The sequence below is a fragment of the Camellia sinensis genome, chromosome 3 (assembly GCF_055761805.1).
Source record: "Camellia sinensis isolate YWXY chromosome 3, ASM5576180v1, whole genome shotgun sequence".
Classification (NCBI taxonomy): Eukaryota; Viridiplantae; Streptophyta; class Magnoliopsida; order Ericales; family Theaceae; genus Camellia; species Camellia sinensis.
This window is the reverse complement of record NC_138963.1, coordinates 148,673,273-148,696,784: the sequence shown is the minus strand read 5'-3', so window position 1 is coordinate 148,696,784 and position 23,512 is coordinate 148,673,273. Positions and strand designations below refer to the sequence as shown.

At 37.8% G+C, this 23,512-nt stretch overlaps 1 protein-coding gene across 1 annotated transcript in view; it reads left to right on the top strand.

Moving 5' to 3' along the window:
• Window positions 1-23,512, top strand: part of LOC114290278 (P-loop containing nucleoside triphosphate hydrolases superfamily protein) — a 77,052-nt gene that overhangs the window by 1,827 nt on the left and 51,713 nt on the right. Inside the window, exons 3-9 of the mRNA XM_082921120.1 lie at window positions 12,291-12,380; window positions 13,088-13,140; window positions 15,580-15,645; window positions 15,735-15,788; window positions 17,312-17,371; window positions 19,450-19,528; window positions 20,913-20,980. Of these exons, the coding sequence (XP_082777246.1) occupies window positions 12,291-12,380; window positions 13,088-13,140; window positions 15,580-15,645; window positions 15,735-15,788; window positions 17,312-17,371; window positions 19,450-19,528; window positions 20,913-20,980 (470 nt within the window). The remainder of the gene's footprint in view (window positions 1-12,290; window positions 12,381-13,087; window positions 13,141-15,579; window positions 15,646-15,734; window positions 15,789-17,311; window positions 17,372-19,449; window positions 19,529-20,912; window positions 20,981-23,512) is intronic.

Here is a 23,512-nt window from a genome sequence, read left to right as displayed (position 1 = left end):
TATATAACCACAAAACACACAGATCAAAAACTAAACAAAAACATCCAAATATCAACATAATCATAATCTGATTGAGGTGACCATTTCAGAGAACACATCCAAATATCTCTCTATCTTTTGATTTCAAAGAATACATGTGTTCAACAACACTCATATACACAAATATATATATATATATATATATACATATATATTCAAAACTCAGATCTATGTTTAAAAAAAATATCACGTAATATACATACATACACTAACTTACCGATATATATACATATACATATGTATGTATGAGTCATATATACATACATGAAGCTTGGGTAACCAGCTTAGGGTATGATGAGATATCACCCCTTATTTATAAATGAAGATTTAGGGTTTACAAAGAAGACAATTACAAGATGATCCCTGAGTGCGTAAAAAATGATTACAAATCTTAGAGACTTTCGGCTAATATAATATGCTAAGTGCCTTTCGGTGATTATAATATGTCAACACTCCCCCTCAAGCTGGTGCGAAGATATCTTTCATGCCCAGCTTGCCTAATATGTCATGAAACGGTTTATTCCCAATTCCCTTGGTGAGAATGTCAGCAAGTTGTTCACCAGACTGAACAAAAGGAGTACAAATGGTACCACTAGTGAGTTTCTCCTTAATGAAGTGGCGATCAATCTCAACATGTTTTGTCCTGTCATGTTGAACGGGATTGTGAGCAATGTTGATGGCGGCCTTATTATCACAGTATAACCGCATGGAGTTCGTCTGAGCAATACCTAGATCACTCAACAATAATTTGATCCATAAAAGTTCACACACACCTTGTGCCATAGCTCTAAACTCAGCTTCTGCACTTGACCTGGCAACCACATTCTGTTTCTTACTCCTCCAAGTAACTAGGTTGCCGCCGACAAATGTGCAATACCCTGAAGTTGATCTCCTATCAGTTACTGACCCAGCCCAGTCAGCATCTGTATAGGCTTCTACACGAAGATGATCATACTTTGAAAAAAAACAGACCCTTACCAGGAGCAGACTTCAAATACCTCAAGATTCTCATGACAGCCTCAAAGTGAATCTGATGAGGAGCATGCATAAACTGACTAACTACACTGACAACAACAGCAATATCAGGACGGGAGTGAGATAGGTAAATGAGCTTACCAACTAAACGTTGATAGCTCCCCCTATCCACAACTTCTCCTCCTTCATCATCCCCCAATTTCTGATTGGGTTCCAGTGGGGTGGCACATGCCTTGCAGCCAAGCATCCCAGTTTCCTTCAACAGGTCAAGCACATATTTTTTCTGTGAGATAAATATCCCATCCTTAGAGCGAGCAACTTCAATTCCCAAAAAATACTTCAAGCTTCCCAAGTCTTTGATTTCAAACTCTTTGGCTAAATATTTCTTCAACAGAGGTATTTCCCCACTATCATTGCCTGTAAGAACTATGTCATCTACATAAACAATAAGTGCTGTAGTCTTACCGCATGAGGAATGTTTCACAAATAATGTGTGATCTGCCTGACTTTGTTTGAAGCCATATTTAAACATAGCCTGAGTGAATCTCTCAAACCAAGCCCTTGGAGACTGTTTGAGACCATATAATGACTTCCGAAGTTTGCATACTTTCCCTTCTGTTTGATGATTCTCAAAACCCGGAGGAATGTCCATATATACTTCTTCTTCGAGGTCACCATGGAGAAAAGCATTCTTGACATCAAACTGATAAAGCGGCCAATCTAGATTAGCTGCTAGAGAAAGAAGTACTCTGACTGAATTCATTTTAGCCACGGGTGCGAAGGTCTCCTGATAATCAATGCCATATGTCTGAGTGAACCCTTTTGCCACAAGTCTTGCCTTGTAACGCTCAATAGACCCATCTGCTTTGTGTTTCACAGTATATACCCATTTACAGCCCACAGGTCGTTTGCCCGTAGATAACTCAGTCAATTCCCAAGTGCCATTCTTCCTAAGTGCTTTCATTTCCTCAATCATGGCTAGTTTCCACTCAGAGATAGCAAGAGCATCCTGAAAATGGTTAGGAATGCTAACAGAGGAAATATTGGACACAAATGCTCTATATGAGGATGACAAATGAGAGTATGATACAAACTGTGAGATAGGATGTTGAGTACAAGATCTCACACCCTTTCTTTTGGCAATAGGAACATCAAGATCAATGGACTCACGAGATTCAAAATTACCTAGACTCTCATCAGAAGCAGGAGATGGCAGTGGAGTAGCAGAAACGGTCCCGTGTATCCAGTTAACTTGTTTTCTGTCGATGTCCCGGATATAAACATGTCCATCCTTATTCTTGGTGACAGTGGGTTCTATAGTTCCAGTAGAAGAGGGTGGTGCAAGAACAACTGGTTCTATCATAGGAGGCACAGGACTCACTTCTACCATAGGAGGCACAGGACTCACTTCTACCATAGGAGGCACAGGACTCACTTCATACCAAGGCTCATCCTTATTCTTGGTGACAGTGGGTTCTATAGTTCCAGTAGAAGAGGGTGGTGCAAGAACAACTGGTTCTATCATAGGAGGCACAGGACTCACTTCTACCATAGGAGGCACAGGACTCACTTCTACCATAGGAGGCACAGGACTCACTTCATACCAAGGCTCCCCCGGAAGGGAGGACGGGGACACCGGAGAGGACAAGAAATAGGACTGGGACTCAAAGAAAGTGACATCCATGGACACAAACCACTTACGAGAAGAAGGGTGGTAACATTTATACCCCTTTTGAGTAGGAGAATAACCAAGGAAAACACACTTGAGGGAGCGAGGGTCCAACTTACCACGAGAGGGAGAGTGATTATGGACAAAACAGACACAACCAAATATTTTGGGAGGAATAGAAAACAAGGACTGAGAATCGAGGAGGACGTGAAGCGGAGCCTGTTTGTCCAAAACCTGGGTAGGGAGACGATTAATAAGATAGGCAGCGGTGAGAACGGCGTCACCCCAATAGGGTCGAGGCACGTTCATAAAAAAACACATGCACCGAGCCATGTCAAGAAGATGCCGATTCTTGCGTTCGGCCACCCCATTTTGTTGAGGGGTATTGGTACAAGAGGTCTGATGGATAATGCCATGAGTAGAGAAATATTGTCCTAACCCAGAATCTATGTATTCCCCGCCATTATCAGAACGAAATATTTTGATAGTGGCCCCAAACTGAGTACAAATCATCTTATGAAAAGTGCGAAACACAGAGAAAACTTCACTCTTATCTTTCATGAGATACACCCAAGTAGCACGAGAAAAATCATCAATAAATGTAACAAACCAGCGATGACCTTTCACAGACAGAACACGAGAGGGACCCCAAACATCAGAGTGTATTAAGGAAAAAGGAACTAAGCTTTTATTCAAACTGGGAGCAAAAGAAGCTCTATGTTGTTTTCCAAGTTGACAAGACTCACAAAGAAAGTCAAATACATGATGATTTGCGAAACTAGAAGGAAATAAATGCTTAAGTAAATGAAAGGAGGGATGCCCAAGACGCCGATGCCACAGCCAGACATCAGCGGGTGTAGGAGAAGACGGGGTGGAAGAATAAGCAAGTTTGTCCGGTTGATCTAGGAAGTAGAGACCATTTTCTGCACTACCACTGCCAATCGTCCTCCCCGTGACAAGGTCCTGAAAAAGACAATGATCAGGAAAAAACGTCACACAACAATTCAAATCCTGGGTAAGACGACTTAAGGATAACAGATTAACAGAAAACTTGGGAACATGGAGAACAGAAGATAGATGCATGGTAGGAGTGACTTGGACTAAACCTTTTCCAGAAATAGAAGAAACAGTTCACTTAGAAAATATGAAGAAGAAGAACTCCGAAAAATATGAGGAAGAAGGAATATATTTCTGTTATATTCAAAACTTCTTATATTACAAGACCAAATGACACTCCTTATATAGGAGATATTACAAACATCATCATAACCCATTATATGCCACTTACATATTATATATTACCACTATCATATTCTATACATGCCACTATCTACCACCAACACCACTATCATATTCTATACATGCCACTATCTACAACCAACACCACTATCATATTCTATACACACCACTATCTACCACCAACACCACTATCATATTCTATACATGCCACTATCTACCACCAACACCACTATCATATTATATGCATGAACACAATTTCCAGCACTCCCCCTCAAGCTGGTTTGAAGATATCTTCCATAGCCAGCTTGCTAGTCAGCTTATCAAATTGCTTCTTGTGTAGTCCCTTCGTTAGCACATCAGCTAATTGTTCACCTGTTGGAAGGTAGGTCATACAGATTATGCCAGCATTGATTTTCTCCTTGATGAAATGTTTATCCACTTCTATATGTTTTGTGCGATCATGTAGAACTGGATTATGAGCTATAGATATAGCTGCTTTGTTGTCACAATAGACCTTCATAGGTGTCGGGTGAGAAAGCTTTAATTCTTCAAGAATTCTTTTAATCCACATTACTTCACAGATTCCATGGGCAACAGCTCTGAACTCTGCTTCTGCACTACTTCTAGCTACCACATTCTGTTTTTTACTCCGCCATGTAACTAGGTTCCCACCTACAAAGGAGCAGTATCCGGATGTTGATCTCCTGTCTGTAACACTTCCTGCCCAGTCTGCATCTGTGTATACTTCAACTTGAAGATGTCCATGTTTCTTGAATAGTAAGCCTCTCCCTGGAGTTCCTTTCAAATATCTTAAGATCTTATAAACGGCCTCAAAGTGCTCTGCCCCTGGTGAGTGCATGAACTGACTTACCATGCTGACTGCAAAGGCAATATCAGGCCGCGTATGAGACAAGTAAATCAATTTCCCTACAAGTCGCTGATATTGTTCTCTCTCTTTGACTTCTTCAGCCTTAGCAGCTTGTAACTTCAAGTTAGGCTCGATCGGAGTCTCCGCCATCTTACAACCAAGCATACCTGTTTCTCCAAGGAGATCAAGAACATATTTTCTCTGATTAACGAATATACCTTCCTTGGATCTTGCAAATTCCATTCCGAGGAAATACTTGAGGGCTCCCAGATCCTTAATGTGAAATTCTTTTGCGAGTTTCTCTTTGAGAGCTGCTAACTCTGCTTCATCATTACCAGTTAAAATGATGTCATCAACATAAACAATCAAAATTGCAATTTTACTGTTTTTTGAATGTTTATAAAATATTGTGTGATCTGCTTGACTCTGCGAGAAGCCACAACTGATAACTGCCTTCCCAAAGCGTTCAAACCACGCTCTTGGTGATTGTTTGAGTCCGTATAATGACTTGTTCAATCTGCATACTCTGTCACTTCCAAGTCTCTGCTCAAATCCCGGCGGTAGGCTCATGAACACCTCCTCTTCAAGATCACCATTGAGAAATGCATTTTTAATGTCAAGTTGATGTAGAGGCCAATCTGAATTTACTGCAAGAGATAACAGTACTCTGATGGAATTTATTTTAGCAACAGGAGCAAACGTCTCCTGATAGTCGATCCCATAAGTTTGAGTGAAGCCTTTAGCTACCAGTCTCGCCTTGTATCTCTCAACGCTTCCATCTGCGTTACATTTTATCGTAAACACCCATTTACACCCAACTGTTTTCTTGTCTTTGGGTAGATCAACTATCTCCCAAGTACCACTTCTCCTTAAAGCATTCATCTCCTCCATGACTGCTAATTTCCAATTCGGATCATCCAATGCTTCCTGTATATTCCTTGGAACAAACAAGTGTGAAATCCTAGATGTGAAAGCTCTATGATTTTTAGACAGTCTTTGATAGGAGAGGTAATTTGCAATAGGATGTTTAATGCAATTTCGGACACCTTTCCTAATTGCTATAGGTACATCAAGGTCGGAAATAGAAGGAATAGGATTACCTAAAATTTCGATGCCAGAACTCGGGTGGACATTCGGGTCATTAGGATGGACATTCGGGTCATTATTCCTCAGATGAAATCGCTTCCTAGTATAAACCTGAAGCTCAGGATTTATATCATTTTGTAGTACTTCTCTCCCTAAACAAGAATCTTCTTGACTAGGCACCATAGAACTTGGTTCTCCTAAGTGATCATTATCAGACAGATGTGGTTTTTGTGTAGGATAAATGACATTGGGGAGCGGGATAGAAATATCCCAAAAACGGTCTTCTACTCCACTTGTCTCCCCCTGAAGAGAAGTGTTGGGGAAATAGGATTTTGTTTCCACAAATGACACATCCATACTTACATGAAATTTCTTGTTTTGAGGATCGAAGCACTTATACCCCTTTTTGTTTGAGGAATAACCCAAAAAAACACATTTTATAGCACGGGGGTCAAGTTTTGAACGAAATTGACTGGGAACATGAACATAGGCAGTACATCCAAAAACTTTGGCGGGTAAATCAGAAAACAACCTCGTGTCAGGAAAAAAAGTTTTGAGACAATCAAAAGGTGTTTTGTATGTTAACACCTTTGTAGGCATCCTGTTTATCAAATAAGAGGCTGTTAAAATTGCTTCACCCCATAAATATTTAGGAACATGCATGTAAAACATTATAGCACGTGCTACTTCAAGTAGATGTTTATTTTTTCGTTCTGCAATGCCATTTTGTTGAGGGGTATCCCGACATGTAGATTGATGAAAAATCCCCTTTTTTTCCAAAAACTCACCCAACTGCTCATTGAAATATTCTGTTCCATTATCAGAATGTAAAATACCAATTTTGGTTTGAAATTGGTTTTCAATCATATTGTAAAAATTTGTGAATAAATTTTTCACGTCAGATTTTTTATTCATCAAATAAATCCAACATAAGCGGGTATGGTCATCAATAAATGTAACAAACCATCTTTTACCAGAAAGAGTAGTGATTTTAGAAGGGCCCCAAACATCACTATGAATCAAATAAAAAGGTTTTGAAGCCTGGTAAGGTTTTGGCAAATAAGTAGAGCGATGAAATTTTGCAAAAAATGCAACTTTCACAATGAAAAGAAGAACAATCAATCCCTTTAAAGAATTCTGGAAATAAATGTTTCAGATAAAGAAAACTAGGATGTCCTAGCCTATAGTGCCATAGCATTATTTTTTCTCGAACAGAGATTGAACTGGTACTATTAAAGCTCTGAGCTTTTTTATTACTAACAGGTACTTCATCAAAGTAGTAAAGACCTTCAAGCATCCTAGCACGCCCAATCATCATCCCCGAGTTCTGGTCCTGAAATTCACAATGGGATTCAAAAAATGTAACACGACAATTAGAATCCTTAGATAGTTTACTGACAGACAAAAGGTTACAGGCTAAGTTGGGGACGTGAAGAACAGCATTGAGATTAATTTTCTCAGTTAGTTTAATAAATCCTTTTCCTGCAATAGGTGAAAAACTACCATCGGCTATTCTGATTTTGTCATGACCAGAACAAGGGAAATAGGTACTAAATAAATGGGAAAAACTAGTCATGTGATCGGAGGCACCGGAATCTATGATCCACGGAGAGAAGTTTAGGCAAGAGAAGGCTTTAGGATTTCTACCTGTTTGTGCCAACAAAACACTAGGAGTACCGGTTGAGGAGTTGGATTTTATCAGCTTTAAGAGTTGATCAATCTGCTCTTTGTTGAAGGGACCTGAATCGGCTTCATTAGCGGTAGGACAGCCACGATTCTTCTCTCCTTGTTTGCTGCTTTTCCAGTTGACAGGTTTGCCATGAATCCTCCAACACGTTTCGCGTGTATGGCGAGGCTTGTTGCAAAAATCACACCAGACCCGTGGCTTATCATCAAACCTGCGCTGGTAATTTGCAGCCTTGTTGGCCGCAGCATCGCTAATTAAAGCAGAAATTTCAATTGATTCACCATTACCTTTTTTCTTAAGCATGACGCTCCTTCGGCTCTCTTCCCTTCTGACTTCGGCAAATACTTCGCCAATGGATGGGAGAGGAGGTCTGCCAATAATTCTTCCTCGCACTTCATCAAACTCAATGTTGAGGCCGGCAAGAAACTTGTAAATACGGCTGTCTTCCACAGTTTTCTTGTGGTGGTTGCAGTCGTCAACCGATTTCCATTCGTATGTGTTGAAGATGTCAAGATCCTGCCACAACCTTTTCAACGAATTGAAATATTTGGTGACGGAATCATCTCCTTGACGAATCTCTCCCAACTTCAAAGTTAATTCGAAAACTTGAGATTGATTTCCTAGGTCAGAATACATCTGACTAACATTATCCCACAATTCTTGTGCAGTAGTATAGCACATGTAATTAGAGCTTATATCCTCCTCCATGGAATTGACCAACCATGTCATAACCATGGAGTTTTCAGCGTCCCAATTGTCGAACAGCGGATCATTAACAGCAGGAGCCTTCTTGTCACCAGTGATGTAACCGATCTTTCCTTGCCCACGGATATACATCCGGACAGATTGTGACCAGCGGAGAAAATTATCACCATTTAGGCGGATGGTGGTGATTTGGACAGAGTGAGAGTTGGACGTTTTCACCGGAATGGCAGCGGCAGGGGTTGAAGTGGTTCCGGACGTGACTTCCGACATGGCTATGACGGTTTTAGGGCTGCTGTGTTTTTTGTTGCTCTGATACCAACTTAGAAAATATGAAGAAGAAGAACTCCGAAAAATATGAGGAAGAAGGAATATATTTCTGTTATATTCAAAACTTCTTATATTACAAGACCAAATGACACTCCTTATATAGGAGATATTACAAACATCATCATAACCCATTATATGCCACTTACATATTATATATTACCACTATCATATTCTATACATGCCACTATCTACCACCAACACCACTATCATATTCTATACATGCCACTATCTACAACCAACACCACTATCATATTCTATACACACCACTATCTACCACCAACACCACTATCATATTCTATACATGCCACTATCTACCACCAACACCACTATCATATTATATGCATGAACACAATTTCCAGCAAGTTCCATCGGCAATCCTAACTTTGTCCTGACCTGAAGAAGGCTTATAGGCAGAGAAAAGATCAGAGGAGCCAGACATATGATCTGAGGCACCAGAATCAATAATCCAAGGCAAAGATGTATGACACAGGAAAGCACAAGGAGAAGGTACTAAGTTACCTGAGCGGGCAAAGGACGAGGAAGCGGGACTGAGAGCAGTAGAAGATCTGCGGTCCAACAATTGGCGCAAAGCATCCTCCAGCTCAGTATCAGAAGCGTGGGTAGCAGAAGTGGAATTAGAATCAAGGGTATCAACGGCACTAGACTGATGAGCCCGGGAATAGGAACCACGTCCTCGAGAGTGGCCTGACCGACCGCCTCGAGAATCCGACCGATCACTTCGACCCCCAGATGGAGTCCCATGAAGCTTCCAACATGTCTCGCGAGTATGCCGCGGCTTTTTGCAATAATCACAGAATACAGACTCCTTAGCAGTAGACGGAGGAGGCAGGCTGAGGCTATCTCGAGGAGTGGACAGTAATGCGGAACGGTCAGTAGAGACAGGGGACATCATAGCAGACCGACGACTCTCCTCATTTTGGACATAGGCAAATGCCTCTTGCAATGAAGGAAGAGTGTCCATACTCAGAACTCGACCCCTAACTGGATCATACTCCATATTTAGGCCAGCCAAAAATTTAAAGACCCGTTCCCGTGCGATGAACTTCTTGTACCCGATAGAATCAGTAGGGCAAACAGGCTTATAGTCTTCCAGGTGGTCAAGGCGTTTCCAGCCGTTGGTGAGGAAAGTGAAGTACTGAAGAACAGTCTGCTCCCCCTGAAGTGTGCTCTCAATAGAGCGACGCAACTCAAATGCCTGTGAAAAATTTCCTTTGTGGGAATAGGTAACAGCCACAGCCTCCCAAATGTCCTGGGCAGTCTCCATAGACAAGTAGCCCTCACCAAGTTCTGGAACCATCGAATGGATAAGCCAACTCATAATCAAAGAGTTGTTAATCTCCCATTGGTCATAACCTGAGTCAGTGGTACTAGGTGCCTGTATCCTGCCATCAACATACCCCATCTTCCCTCTGCTCTTTAAAAACAAAGTCAAACTTTGAGACCATGCTAGGTAGTTCTGACCATTAAATAGAGAGGTGGTGATTTTCAGACTAGGATTGGGGTTCTCAGTCATGGTAGTAGGTAGAATGAGACTCTCACTTTTTGGTGTTTGAGATGAAGGGGACACACTAGTGGAATCTGTCATGGATACAATACTACCAAACCCGCAACAAATTAGTGGAAATCACAAACCCGGAAGGTGGTAGTGAGATAACAAGCACAATGATCACTATAAAGACATACAAAATACAAAATTAAGAAACCATTTTTTTTTTTGTTTTGTTTTTTTTTGTTTTTTTTTTTTTTTTTTGTGTTTGTTTTTGTTTTTGTTTTTTGTTTTTTTTTTTTTTGTTTTTTTTTGTTTTTTTTTTGTTTTTGTTTTTTTTTTTTTGTTTTTTTTGTTTTTTTTTATATGTTGAGTTATTTATATATACATGTATTTATATATAAATATATATCAGGCTATAGTTATATATATATATATCAGGATATATATATATATATTATATGCACCTTGGTTTGAGATCAGAGGACGACGAGGACGAGGGCTGAGACGAGCGACGAACTGCGGGAGAAGATCGACGAGCGACGAACTGTGATGAAGATCGACGAACTGCGATTGATGAAGGCGAGCGACGAACTGCGGGAGAAGATCGACGGGCTGAGACGAAGACGAAGTAGATGATGATGAGGGCTGAAGAAGCGGAATGATGATGATGGCAGAGACGAAGAAGAAGCGGAATGATGATGATGGCAGAAGATCGATTCAGCAGATGATCCAACTAGGTATGCTTTGAACCCTAGCCCTGGAGGTGATGCTCTGATACCATGAAGCTTGGGTAACCAGCTTAGGGTATGATGAGATATCACCCCTTATTTATAAATGAAGATTTAGGGTTTACAAAGAAGACAATTACAAGATGATCCCTGAGTGCGTAAAAAATGATTACAAATCTTAGAGACTTTCGGCTAATATAATATGCTAAGTGCCTTTCGGTGATTATAATATGTCAACAATACATGCACACACATATATATAAATACATACATACACATATACATAAGAAGAGCAAATCAGCGGAGACGTGGTGGAGCTTGGCGTGTTTGTCGGAGGGAGTGGCGGAAGAGGATCAGACGCCGGCGGCGTTGGCGAGATCGACGCAGGAGTTCCAGAGGCAGTAGCTGAGCTTCCAAATCTGAAGCTTGAAGGAGCTAGAGAAGGGAGAGAGGGAGGAGAGAGACAAAGAAGGTGGGGAGAGAGTGGGTGGAGAAGATGGGAAAATTTAGTTGAGGGTATAATAGTCTAATAAAATATTTAAATAATAAGTTTTGTCCTTTATGTAAGACTTTATAATTATGAAGGGGTTTAGAAAGTATAATTTTTTTCTTAGTCCTTTTAACAACGAAAGGAAGGTAAAGGGGATTTATAGCCAAATTTCCCATAAATGAACGAGAGGAATTGATTTTTTATTGCGTAACTTTCTTGTTCATCTTTGATCATGAAGCAGGACAATTATGTTATACACACTTCCTTTCACCGTTATTAGCGATGAAAATAATGTTAAGAATTTAACAATTTAGCAATGTTCCGGTGTCTTAACAATTTGAGTATAGAAGAATCTGATGCCTTGGCACATTTTAGCATGATATGCACTCCCTGATTGGTGTGACACATAGTAATTGTTCACCACCGATAAGGTTTTCTTTTGCAATATAGGTAAATACATGTGATTATATTGTGAATTCTGATAATTTTGATCTCATTGTCCTTCACCACGAGCTTTTGGTTCTCTCATGATGTACTCAACAGGTCGTGGATCTTTATTTTTCATTATTCAACTAGAAAATTATGTAATTTTCACCATCTTTTGTGAATTGTATACCTAACTTGCAATTCCATGCCTCAAATTTTCCTGACTCATGTGATGCTTGCTTGTGATGCATCATTATCTGTTAAGCTCTTCGAGCTTCGGTAATGAGGCCCACACATGCTACAAGTCCTTTGTTACTATAATTTTTCCTATTTTAAGTCCTTGCAGGGTTGAGAAGAACAATTTGCTCACTGAATTTTGAAAACCTTCTGCTTTTCAAAAGATGTACTTGTGTGGAAATGAGTTTTTAAAGTTTAGAATGCTTTGGGTATATTTTATTTATTAACTTTTTCTTCATGACAGTAATTAGTGTTGGTGTTCTCCTTGATTTCCATGAACAATATCATATATCTTTGGCTGCAGATAGAGTGTTTGGTCCAGCAACAACTACTCGTCATGTTTATGATGTTGCTGCTCAGCAGGTTGTCAATGGTGCCATGCAAGGAATTAACGGTAATTACTTTTCTTCACAGGTCCTATCATCTAATCTGATGTGAACATGCATCAGGCATAGCCTTTTGTTGTATGATGATCTTGTTTTTGCAAGGGATGACCATTGAACATAAAACTCTTTGCATTTCAGTTGCTCTGAACAACTTCCCCCCCCCCCCCCCCCCCCCCCCCCCCAATCCCTCAAAACCCTTCCCCTTTTAAGGTTGTGGATCTTGGGACATGAGTCATATTCCTATCAACCCTTAGCATCTCATCTTGTGATGTTGACATCCTCACTTATAGGATTTGTTGCAAAAATATGCTTGTGTACTGGATGACTTTTTGGTCTCTGCACTGCAGTTCCTCTCTATTCCCTTTCTTATAAACACATTCTCATCATTCCCCAATCCCTTATGTTATTTTTCCTTACCATGATAATCTCTTAATAGTATCCACTGTCTTTGTGGTCCTTTTCTGAAAACTTTTTTCTCCCTAAGTGTTGTTTTTTTTGGTTGAAAAGAGCTATCCATTAGTGCTTTCTTGTATAACTTCATCCATTTCTGCTGGAATTATGCTTGATATTAATTCTAGATCTTCTTGGGGGATCTATAAATTTATGATGACACCTCATACTAGTTCAACTGATAATGGAAAATCACTAAACCATAGTAACATTTGCCACAATGTCAACAATGTATTCATTCTATGGTCAACAATGTATTTTGCAGGTACTGTATTTGCATACGGTGTCACTAGCAGTGGGAAGACTCATACAATGCATGTAAGTTGCTGTACTAGTTTTACGTTTGGTGCTTGTTTCCCTCACCCAAAAAGGATGTGTGCACTAGACAGTAAAAGGAGAAAGGGCAACTTATTCCTCCCAAATTTATATAATTAATAGGAGGATTTTTGATGTGAAACCAAGCTTGGGGCTGAGCATTAATAAAAGCCATCTGACAAACTAAGTGCCACACATTGGCTGGTCCAAGAATATATTTAACATGAGTTTTAGAAAAAATTGTTTGTCTGAGATTTGGTTTCAACAATTTGATTATTATGACTTGATTGAGGGATCTTTATGCTTTTGTGGAGATCTATGACAAGATCATCTGTAGCCTCATTTCTTGTGTAGCTTGTAGTTTCTCATCTAGCTTATGGCTCACATACCTCTACATCTTTGGGATGCAACCTGTATGATGTCTGAGATTTGACTGCTTGCAAATATATTTATTGTCCTTGAGGATTGATGTCATTTTGGATGCAACATGGCTCAGGGCACTGCCAATTAACTGGAAAACTTCTCTAAAATATTACAAGCTGATGCAATAATCTGCTTGAGAGAATAATTTTGAAATCAAAAAGAAAAACTTTTTTGATTTTTCCAACTAAATGTCTGTTCACAAAACTACATTAAGGCAAGATGGAAAATGTCACTTCATTGACGGATGTGGACCATGATAACAAGAAAAGACTGGAGAATACTTCGGACCTTATCTAGTCAAAATTTTAGGTTGAATGTTTATTATGTATTTTTCCATTCAGTATGTCGCTGGTACAGTTTGATTTGGTTTTATGAGTAACGATATTTTGGTGATCTCAAGATTTGCTGTACGCAAATGTACGTGGGTCTTATAATGTTAGGTAAAACCCAGTTTATATAGAAATCTTTGTAGTTTTTTAATTCAGTGGATTGAGCTTTAGAAACTTCAGGCTGTGTTTGCATGAGTTTTAGAAATTCAAGACTCTCCTAGCAATAATGTCACAATGACCACATTTGTGTACCTTAAAGTGTTTACCATCTCACGTGTCATTGTTGCATTGGTATCAGGCATGACTGGTGGGGCCCTTTAAACCAATGCAATGATACCATATAAAATGGTTAAAAATGTGGTCATTATAACAATATTGCTATGTCAGATCACCAATTTTTCCAAAAGCTTAAGATCTTAGGATGTTAGGAAATTGGCCCAACAATGTATGTCAAACTTTCCACACCTCCCTTCATGTGCAACCGGTCTTGTGTGTGGAGATGCAAACATCCATACATTGAGAGAAGTAGAATGCAAACAGAGAACAAATGCAAATAAAGAGATTTGAACCCTAAGACCACTCATAATCAAAGCTCCAATATCATGATATCATGTTAGATCACCGCTAATCCCAAAAGCTTAAGGCTCTGTTTGCTTGTGATTTCAAATCACGATTCCACACCTTAATTCAAGTATGGTGTTTGGTTAGAGTTCTCAAATGATGTTTTCAAAACTCTGCAGAAAACACCTTGTTTGAGGCGCGGTTTTCTATTTTGATAGACTCGTTTTTCAAATTTTTTTTTCAAAATTTGGTCTAACGGGATGTCCAGTCGGTTGACCGGCTGGTTGACCGGAATAGTGATTTTTTTTTTTTTTTTTTTTTTTTTTGGGCAATTGATATGTTAATTTTTATATAATCGAAAAAAACATTTTTTGAAATTTTTAAAATTTTTTATGTGCTTTAAAATAATTTTGAGTTGTATGTTTAGTTATGAGTTATAAGTTTTTGTATCAAATATCAAATGTCACATCAACAATTCCCTACTCAAATCAAAACTCTTTACAAAACTATTTTCAAAACTCTTCACCAAACAAATTTTCTACACTCAAATCATAATTCCAAACCCCACAAACTCAAAATACGACTCATACTCTCAAATCATAATTACAAAACACAACCAAACGCTACCTAAGTTTTTAGAAATTGGCCCAACAATGTATATCAAGCTATCCAACATACTCTAGGTAAGACTTCTATAATCTTCTTCTTCTATTTTGTTATTTCAATTTGATACTCATCGTTTGCTATTCCATGCCAAATTTAACAAGTCTTGACCTGTTCCCTTTTGATTAATTCAATCCTGGCATATAAAAGAACCCAATGCTTAGTGTCTTGTACATATTTTTTCTCTCTTATTTGGTTCACGTTTTATGTTTCTTTTGTTTGTGTATTGTCTTTGATGTTTCTTTTATATGGCATGCACATGTCTAGATTTCCAACTGCAGCAGAGTTTTTGTGGGTTGAGTTTGTGCTTTTGCTGCTTGTAGCATTTAGTTCCTCTTTTAGCAGTTTTTGCTGCCCTAGTTTTGGAAGGAGCTTCTTGTAATGTTCATGAATTTTCTCTTATTTATTTATTTGTTTTTAACTTTTAGAAACTAGCAATTCAACATTGTTTGGTGTTTGCATTTAGGGGGAGCAAAAGTCACCTGGAATCATTCCGTTGGCAGTGAAGGATGTCTTTGGAATTATACAGGAGGTAATTGATTACATTTAACATATACTTGATAATATTTCGATTAATTTTTTGAGTTTTCTGAATAACCTTGATAATACTTGATGTTACAGACTCCAGGGCGAGAGTTCCTCCTGCGTGTTTCTTATTTGGAAATCTATAATGAGGTCAGCTTCATGTTGACTCTGTTTTGCATGATTTTATATTTTCTTGTTCTGGGGATGAGGTTGTCTTCTAGGAGCAATCAATCTTGAATTGTGCTCCGGTGGAAAGTTCTGCTCTGAGTCTATGCTTGAATGGCAGGAATCAAAGACCATGAATGGCTATCTCATTACTAGGAATCTCATTCCTAGTAATTTGGTAGCTGGGTAGTCTCATTGAAGTGTTTGGATAATTCAGGAATCTTATCTAGGATTTTTTTTTAAAAAAAGATCTCATTCAAATGTTTAGTTTGACCTTTTTATACATAGGAATGTGAGATTACTCTGGGAGGAAATGGGGGTTTCAGATTCCCCCTTACTTTAGGAAACTAATTCCACCTGGAATGGTAAATCAAGAACCACATTCCCATTCAAACCACATCCAAACGGTGGAATCATAAAACTCATAATCACATTCCCATTATCCCTCAAGATTACTGCCAGTCAACATAGCCTAAATTCAATATGTTTCCGGTGCAGTTTGGTGAACTAAGACCTAGCTGATCTGTGATAAAAGTGAAGCTGTGGAAATAAAGTATTCTGACTGCTTTGAGAAAGGCTGATGTCTGCTATGTTTTTAGTGTTGCTTAGACGGATAACTTAAGCCTTGTCCTTTAAAGGAAAGGGGGATTGCTCTCACAATGAACTAGTAGAAAATAACAAAATTCACTATCCTTTGTGCTTCATCACCAATTGAATACTTGTACAACAAATGATACTCTAAACAAAGGCATTATCACCAAGTAGATATTACTTGATCTACAAGAAATTTAAAATTGAACCATTCTAAAAGGTCTCCTGAATAAATTTCCTACTAAGATAGACCTTTAACCCTACCATGAGTTCTACAAAATATAGTTGATTGCTAGGTTGCAATGAGCTGGGCGTAGACTTGGGCTCTGTGGTTGCTTGGGCTTAATAAAATCAACGAAACAGATCTGTTGAATTGTACCAGAGTGTGGGCCTAAACTTGATGCTTGCCTGCCGTTATGTCCTCTTTAGTTCCTTTTCAATAACTCTTAGTGGCTGTTCTTCTGTTTATTTTTGCTGGATTGCTAAAGTTGCTTGACATTAGATAAGCCCATTTCTTGTTCTCACTCTTTTATTCATTTTAAGTCTGTTGCGGTTCTTCCTTGTGCTATTATTTTAGGACAATTATTTTACAAATCGTTCAATTATGTTTATAACCAGTTTTCATTGCTCATAATATAACAATAGTTTTCGTGGTGAATACTTTTAATAAATTTGCAGCTAACTTTTACTGGTTTCATCTATGATATGAAATTAGTAAAATTTATATTACTTCAGTAAATGATTTTATTTGTCAAAATATATTGCCTGTAAAATTTCCATTGTGAATGTAGTGGTCTAAAATGGTGCATATTACTTTCCTGTCTGAAGTCTCAAAATGACTAATGTGTATATATATATTTGCATGATTTCCGTCGGATGTTTTTTTTCAAGCTTATATATATATTTCGTTTCCTTAGGTCATCAATGACTTGCTTGATCCCACGGGCCAGAATCTACGAATACGAGAGGATGTTCAGGTTTGTTTTTTGATGCTCATGATTGCAGGTTTCACTTTTGTCTACCTTCCGTCACATTTAAAGCAAATGTTAGTTTGTTTTAGGAATACATTTTTTCGTCAATTTGTTCCACCCTTCTTTTTTTTCCTTTTCTCAGGAGACAAGTATTAAAAATTTTCAGAATTGCTGTAAGAGTTTGTGATGCTATCTTGTGTTGCTTTGCTGAGTTGTTGGCCGGAGCTTAAAGTTTTGTTTCCACAATGCCTATGTAGTTGTTCATATTTGTGTATTGGCCGGAGGATGTTATCTTTGTCAACTTTCAAGTTTATGGTGGACTTAAACCTTATGAATTTGTAAAGTTATTTCATCGAATTATGAGAATCAATATCAAGGAGATGAGATTTCTAGAAATTGCTACTTGCAAAGTAGCGTAGAGAATTCTACTTTTGACTGATGTTGGGTGAATATGGAAGAATTTTTTGATCCACAAAAGAAAACAAAAGAAAAATTCAAGAAGCATAATAAAGTTTAGAGTGAAGATCAATGAAGTGCCCATGTGAAGGACAAGCTAAAAGATGCTCATTCGAAGCATTATTTAAGCATTATTCACCTTTAGTTTGCAAATTTATGGTGGTGTTCCCTGTTGTTGTTTTATTTTTAAGTTAATCCACCCAGTGTTTTAAGGGTAAACTACCAATAGGTCCTAATAGTTGGACTTAATTCCCATAAAGTCTTATTGAAAACAAGTCCTAGTAAAATTGTCGTTAAAAATAATTTTTTGTGACGATTTTTTACACATGTCGCTAAAAATTAATAATTAGTGACTTTTTTTTGTCAACGATTTTTATAAATTGTCGCTAAAACTTACAATTAGTGACTTTTTTTGTGACAAAATTTTCAAATTGTCACTGAAAGTTAAAAATTAGTGATTTTTTTAAACTGTCGCTAAAACTTATAATTGGTGACATTTTTTTGTGTCAATTTTCAAACTATTGCTGAAAATTAACAATTAGTGACGTTTTTTAATACTGTTTGATAAAAAATGCTACTAATTATCATAGGACCTATTAGACAATAAGTCTACTTATTAGAACCTACACGTAAGTCTCCCGTGTTTTAAAAGGCTCTAGGCACATTGTGGCGATAAAGTCTCCTATAGCCTAGGCGCTTGCCTCGCGCCTCACCAAAGCGAAGCGCAAGTAGTAGATGTGAGAATAGAACATATTGTATATATGGCACGCACGACATGATTGTATATATTAGGAATTAGGCATTAGGAAAGATTGTGGTGTATTTGTATTTCCTTTTTCAGTCATAGATTTAGGGTTATAGAAACTGATGTAAACATATACAAGTACACATAAATCTTACAGTAGAAGGAAAGCAAAATTATAAAATAGGAAAAATTTTCAACATAACAAATATATATAGAATTTCAAAAATCATAACTATTTCCGATATTCTTTAAACATAACATTCAATCTTCTAAAAACTAAATATATAATATCCAACAAAAGATATAAATCATAACATTCAATCTTTTATCACATTCTGCTCTTTTTTGACAGTTTTGAATCCAGGTAGGTATGCCCACAAAAAAAGCATGTAACAGTTGGAGTAGAAAAATAGGTAAATCCCATGAAGTTCATGCCTTGCGCCTCGAAAAAAGCCCTCGCCTCAGCGCCTAAGTTGTGCCTTGCGTATTGCGCCTAGCCTTGACCTGTTCGAAGCGCAAGGCTGTGCCTCATTGCGCCTTTGCATGCGCCTTTTAAAATCCACCTTAATTAAGTGCTTCAGAATATATTTCATTCAGAAATCTTCTTGCAATCCTATATCAACTTTGTTCTTGTTTTTGTCTCATTGAAAGAACATGTTGCCAGTGGCTCTTGTTCTTTTCTTTAGCTTAAAGCATGTACTTCTATTCCAGTTCAAGATCTTTTCCTTGACTTTATCTTCAGCCAAGGATATATGTTATTGATCCCATACAAATAAATATACCTCCCTTTTAAGACAACCTTCATGAAGGAAAAAAACCCCTAGAATTGCCAAGTTATTGAATTCTTGTTTAAGTATGTGGAATGTAATGCTGGTATTGGCAGGGAACTTATGTAGAAGGAATCAAAGAGGAAGTTGTTTTGTCTCCTGCTCATGCTCTTTCTTTGATAGCATCTGGTGAAGGTATAAGGACTTGTACTAAGCTGTTCTCTCTTTGAAGAAATTTTTTAGGAAAACTTATTTTACATTAAGCAACCATTCTTGTCTTATGTGTTTGTTCCCCCATTATGTTTTAATGTTAACTTTGTTCCGTGTGTGTTTGCATACCTCATTCAATTTGGTTTGTATGTTAGGACCTGTTTGATAACGCAACTAAGCACTTTTAAACAGTACACACTTAAATCAAGTGCATTTGATAACAAGTAAGTGCCACCGCTTAAGAGAATAAGTGTTTTTTTTGAAGAGGTTCAACTTCTAGGTCAAATGAAGTTAACCTGTCACTGAACACTAAACATGACCAGTGAAGGAAGATTTAAAATCTTATCCAAACTATAGAATTGTCCCTTTGACCACCCCTCCACCCCTGACCCAGGGATTTCACGAATATATGTCATATAAACATATATCCTTAAAAAAGAACGAAACTACAAAAGTAAGGATAGAATTGTGAAGTTATGTTTCTAAGGCTTCAGTTTTAAGTGCTTATCAAACAATAAATTGAATTTAGTACTTCAAGTTCAAATAGTACCAAGCTAAGAAGCACGGACATAGATATGGATGCGGACACGGGACACGGCGATTTCAAAAAAATGGGGACCTAGACATGGACACGGTGGGGACATGGAAATAAAATGTTTTCATATATTTTTATTTGCTATCTCGACTAATATTACATCTAAAAACAATCAATATTAACAAAAACTAACTCTAGTTCTATCTTTTTATTTTATTTTAAAAGCACTTTTAAATTAACACTTATAGTTTATATATTTTTTTTATGGATGATCTATTAAGTATTTAAATCTAAGAAAAAAATAATAAACATTCATCAAAAGCACTAAATAAAATGGGGGAAAAGACAACTTGATATGTCCCTATTGTGTCCCCAAAGTGTCCCCGGCGTGTCTGCTGAAAATAAATTAATTAAATAAGGGGACACACCATGTGGTGTGTCCCATACATGTCCCCAAAGTGTCCGTTTGTCCGACACAAATACGACACTTGTTTTTAAGTGTTGGTGCTTAATAGGTACCAAGTGATTTTTCAATTTTATCAAACAGGCTCTTAGTTTGTCTGTCCACATGCAAGAGTGGTTGCATGTGAGGGAGTGTGTTCGAGCTTGGTATACATTGTTCAGTCCATTTTCTAATAGCTTAAGCTTTTGAGGCATTTGGGCACCTAACAATATGCATATTCCCGCCCTTGTTATTTGTTTGGATTCAATTGTGATTATTTCCTGAGATTGATGCTTGTTTTTGGTTTCCTTCTGGTTCTTCACCCAATGCTCTGTATATTTGTCCGTTGTTCATTGCTTACCATTTAACATGTCATTTCTCTCTTGTTGCAGAGCATAGGCATGTTGGTTCTAATAATTTTAATTTACTTAGCAGTCGGAGCCATACTATATTCACCTTGGTAACTATTCTGTTTCCTTGGGATTAAGTTTCAAATACGTCTTACTCTGTGTTAAATTATTTCTGTTTTCAAACAATATAGTTTCAAACATGTCTTAGATACTAGCATAATTCTTTGTTTTCTGTCCTGTATCTCGTAGTTATTTATCAATGAAATTCCTGTGTTGCAAACTTGTTTCCCCTCTAAACTTAATTAGTTTGCATCAAATATCAGGCATATCTTTTGTGATGTCGGGCATTGAAGAATTCAGTAAGATGTAGGCCCAATGATCATTGTAACTGTCTCGAGCTTTATGAGTCGGGGGTTTTGGTTATAGAGTTCAGCGAACAGTTTGAGTTGAATTTTTGTCTGTGAATGAAGTCCTTTAACAGTATTGAGAGATCAAAGGGGGGAGGAATGTAGTCCCAAATTGAATCTCAGGAAAATTGTTTTATGTAATTATGTTTTCACTGGAAGGCAAGTGGAAAAGATTCACGTACATTGCAGCAGTAAAAGATATACTAATTTAAGAAGTTGAACATTTGACTGTTGATCTCGGCTGATCTTGAAGGAAATCTGAGATGTGATGATACTTGGACATTGGCATGATTTCATAGAGGAACTGATAGAAATCTTCTATAATTATGTTTCTAGTATTATCAGAGTCTTATTTTATTATTATTTTTATTTTTTCTATGATTTTTAAGGATAGGGGTATTTTGGTAATTTTATATTTGCTGACATGGGTTGTATGGGTCGCTTATGGGTCATTTTGTGGGTCAAGTTATTTAATTGAGTTTTATTTATGTTTCTTATTTCGTTTTGTGGGTTAAGTTATTTAATTGAGTTTTATTTATGTTTCTTATTTGGTCTAAAGTTAGTTTTGGAAGTCTAAGATCTTATAGTAGTTTCCTTTTTTGGTTCTAGTTGGTTTAAGAAGTCTCCTACTCCTATATAAAGCCTTGTAATGCTTATAATTGAGGGAGTTGATATTTTTATAAAAAGTTGAGAGCTTTGAAGCTTCTTTATGGGTTGTGTGATGCAATCAAACCCTAGGTGTGATACTAAGGGATTCTAGGAGTGATTCCTAGACCTATTTTCTTCTCCTCCTTTCTTTCTTTCTTCAATTCTTGCAGCCTGTTCACGGCACCCTAAAACAGCCTCTAAACAGTGTAAAATCAGCCCCAAAGCCCACTGTTGTGGCTGTCCCTAATCGTCCTGCATCAGGTGCGGTGTGGTTTCTATAGGTTGAATTTTAAGGCTCATGGTTAAAAATAAGATAATTCAGGGAGAGAGGGGGTATGTCTTTTCATATTTACGATAAGTTGGATTCAATGCTCTTGGTTCAATTTAGCATGCATATGGCAGTGGCCAACTTCCTTCTACTTTTCCTATTGGTTGCCCAACTTACATTGAAGAGTTGGTGCCCATGGTATACAATTCCAATGTGATCCCACTCTGTTTTGCTCAAACGATCCTACTGGTTTCTTTCCATTTGATGAACATAAAAAGCTTCTTCAGCTTTGGCTTTAACATGCTGCCATGTGTGTGAAGCAAAGTCCCACATCACCTGAGTACTAAAGTAATATTAAGCATACAAGTGTGAGGGCACCCTCACCTTAATAGCTAACTTTTGGGGTGAGTTCTACCCAAGGCCATGTAACAGTCAGTCCCTATGTGAGGCTATAATCTGAGGACTGAAAGGTAGATTGCCATACCAATTTTAGTTGTTGGACTCAACAAACTTACAACTGTGAGCAGAAATCACTGTAGAATCAAGCACTATGTGGCATAAACTTCTCTATGATAGAGTTTTTGATATCATTTTCCTTACAGTGGCCTACCTTCTCTGCTTATCCGTGTGATGTCATGCTTTGTTCTTTAGTTTTTCCACCTTTGTTCTCTTTCTCTATAAAAAACTAGCATTCCATGTGCATGGGTTAATATAATGATAGCAGACGGTGACATTAGTGATTCTTTGGGTGAGGGATTTATGTGACCACTGTTTAAATGCCTAAACCTCAAACTAATTACTAGAGCAGCAAACAAAATCTATGTTCCGGACTCGAGTAGAAAGATCTGAAACGCACAAAGGCTCACAAGGTGGCATAGCCTGACCCAAATAGTAGGTTGATCTTCTGAGGATGGTCATGTGCCTTCAAAAAGACTGCTTTATGTCGGATTATCATCTACTTTGTGAAATCATGGGCTTAGACTGCAACTACTGGACCTTAAGATGACTCCAGACTCCCGAGGCGGACTTTCTTGGCAAATTTAGGGTTGCAGAGTCCACTTTATCCATTGTAGAGGACATTGCTACCACTTGTGATCCTGACTGTGACGATGTCCCACTAAAATGTTATTTTTCCCTTTCTTCTGATTGTTATTCTTGTATGTTCTCTTTCTAGTTAGGAAGGATGCCTAATGCTTCCTTTGTACTCTCTCTCTCTCAAAAGTTTTAATGTGAAAATTTAGGATATTGAAGCGTAAATTGTCACATGTTGATCATTTTTTTTTTCTTTTGAAATATGTTAATTAGCTTACCAAGCCATG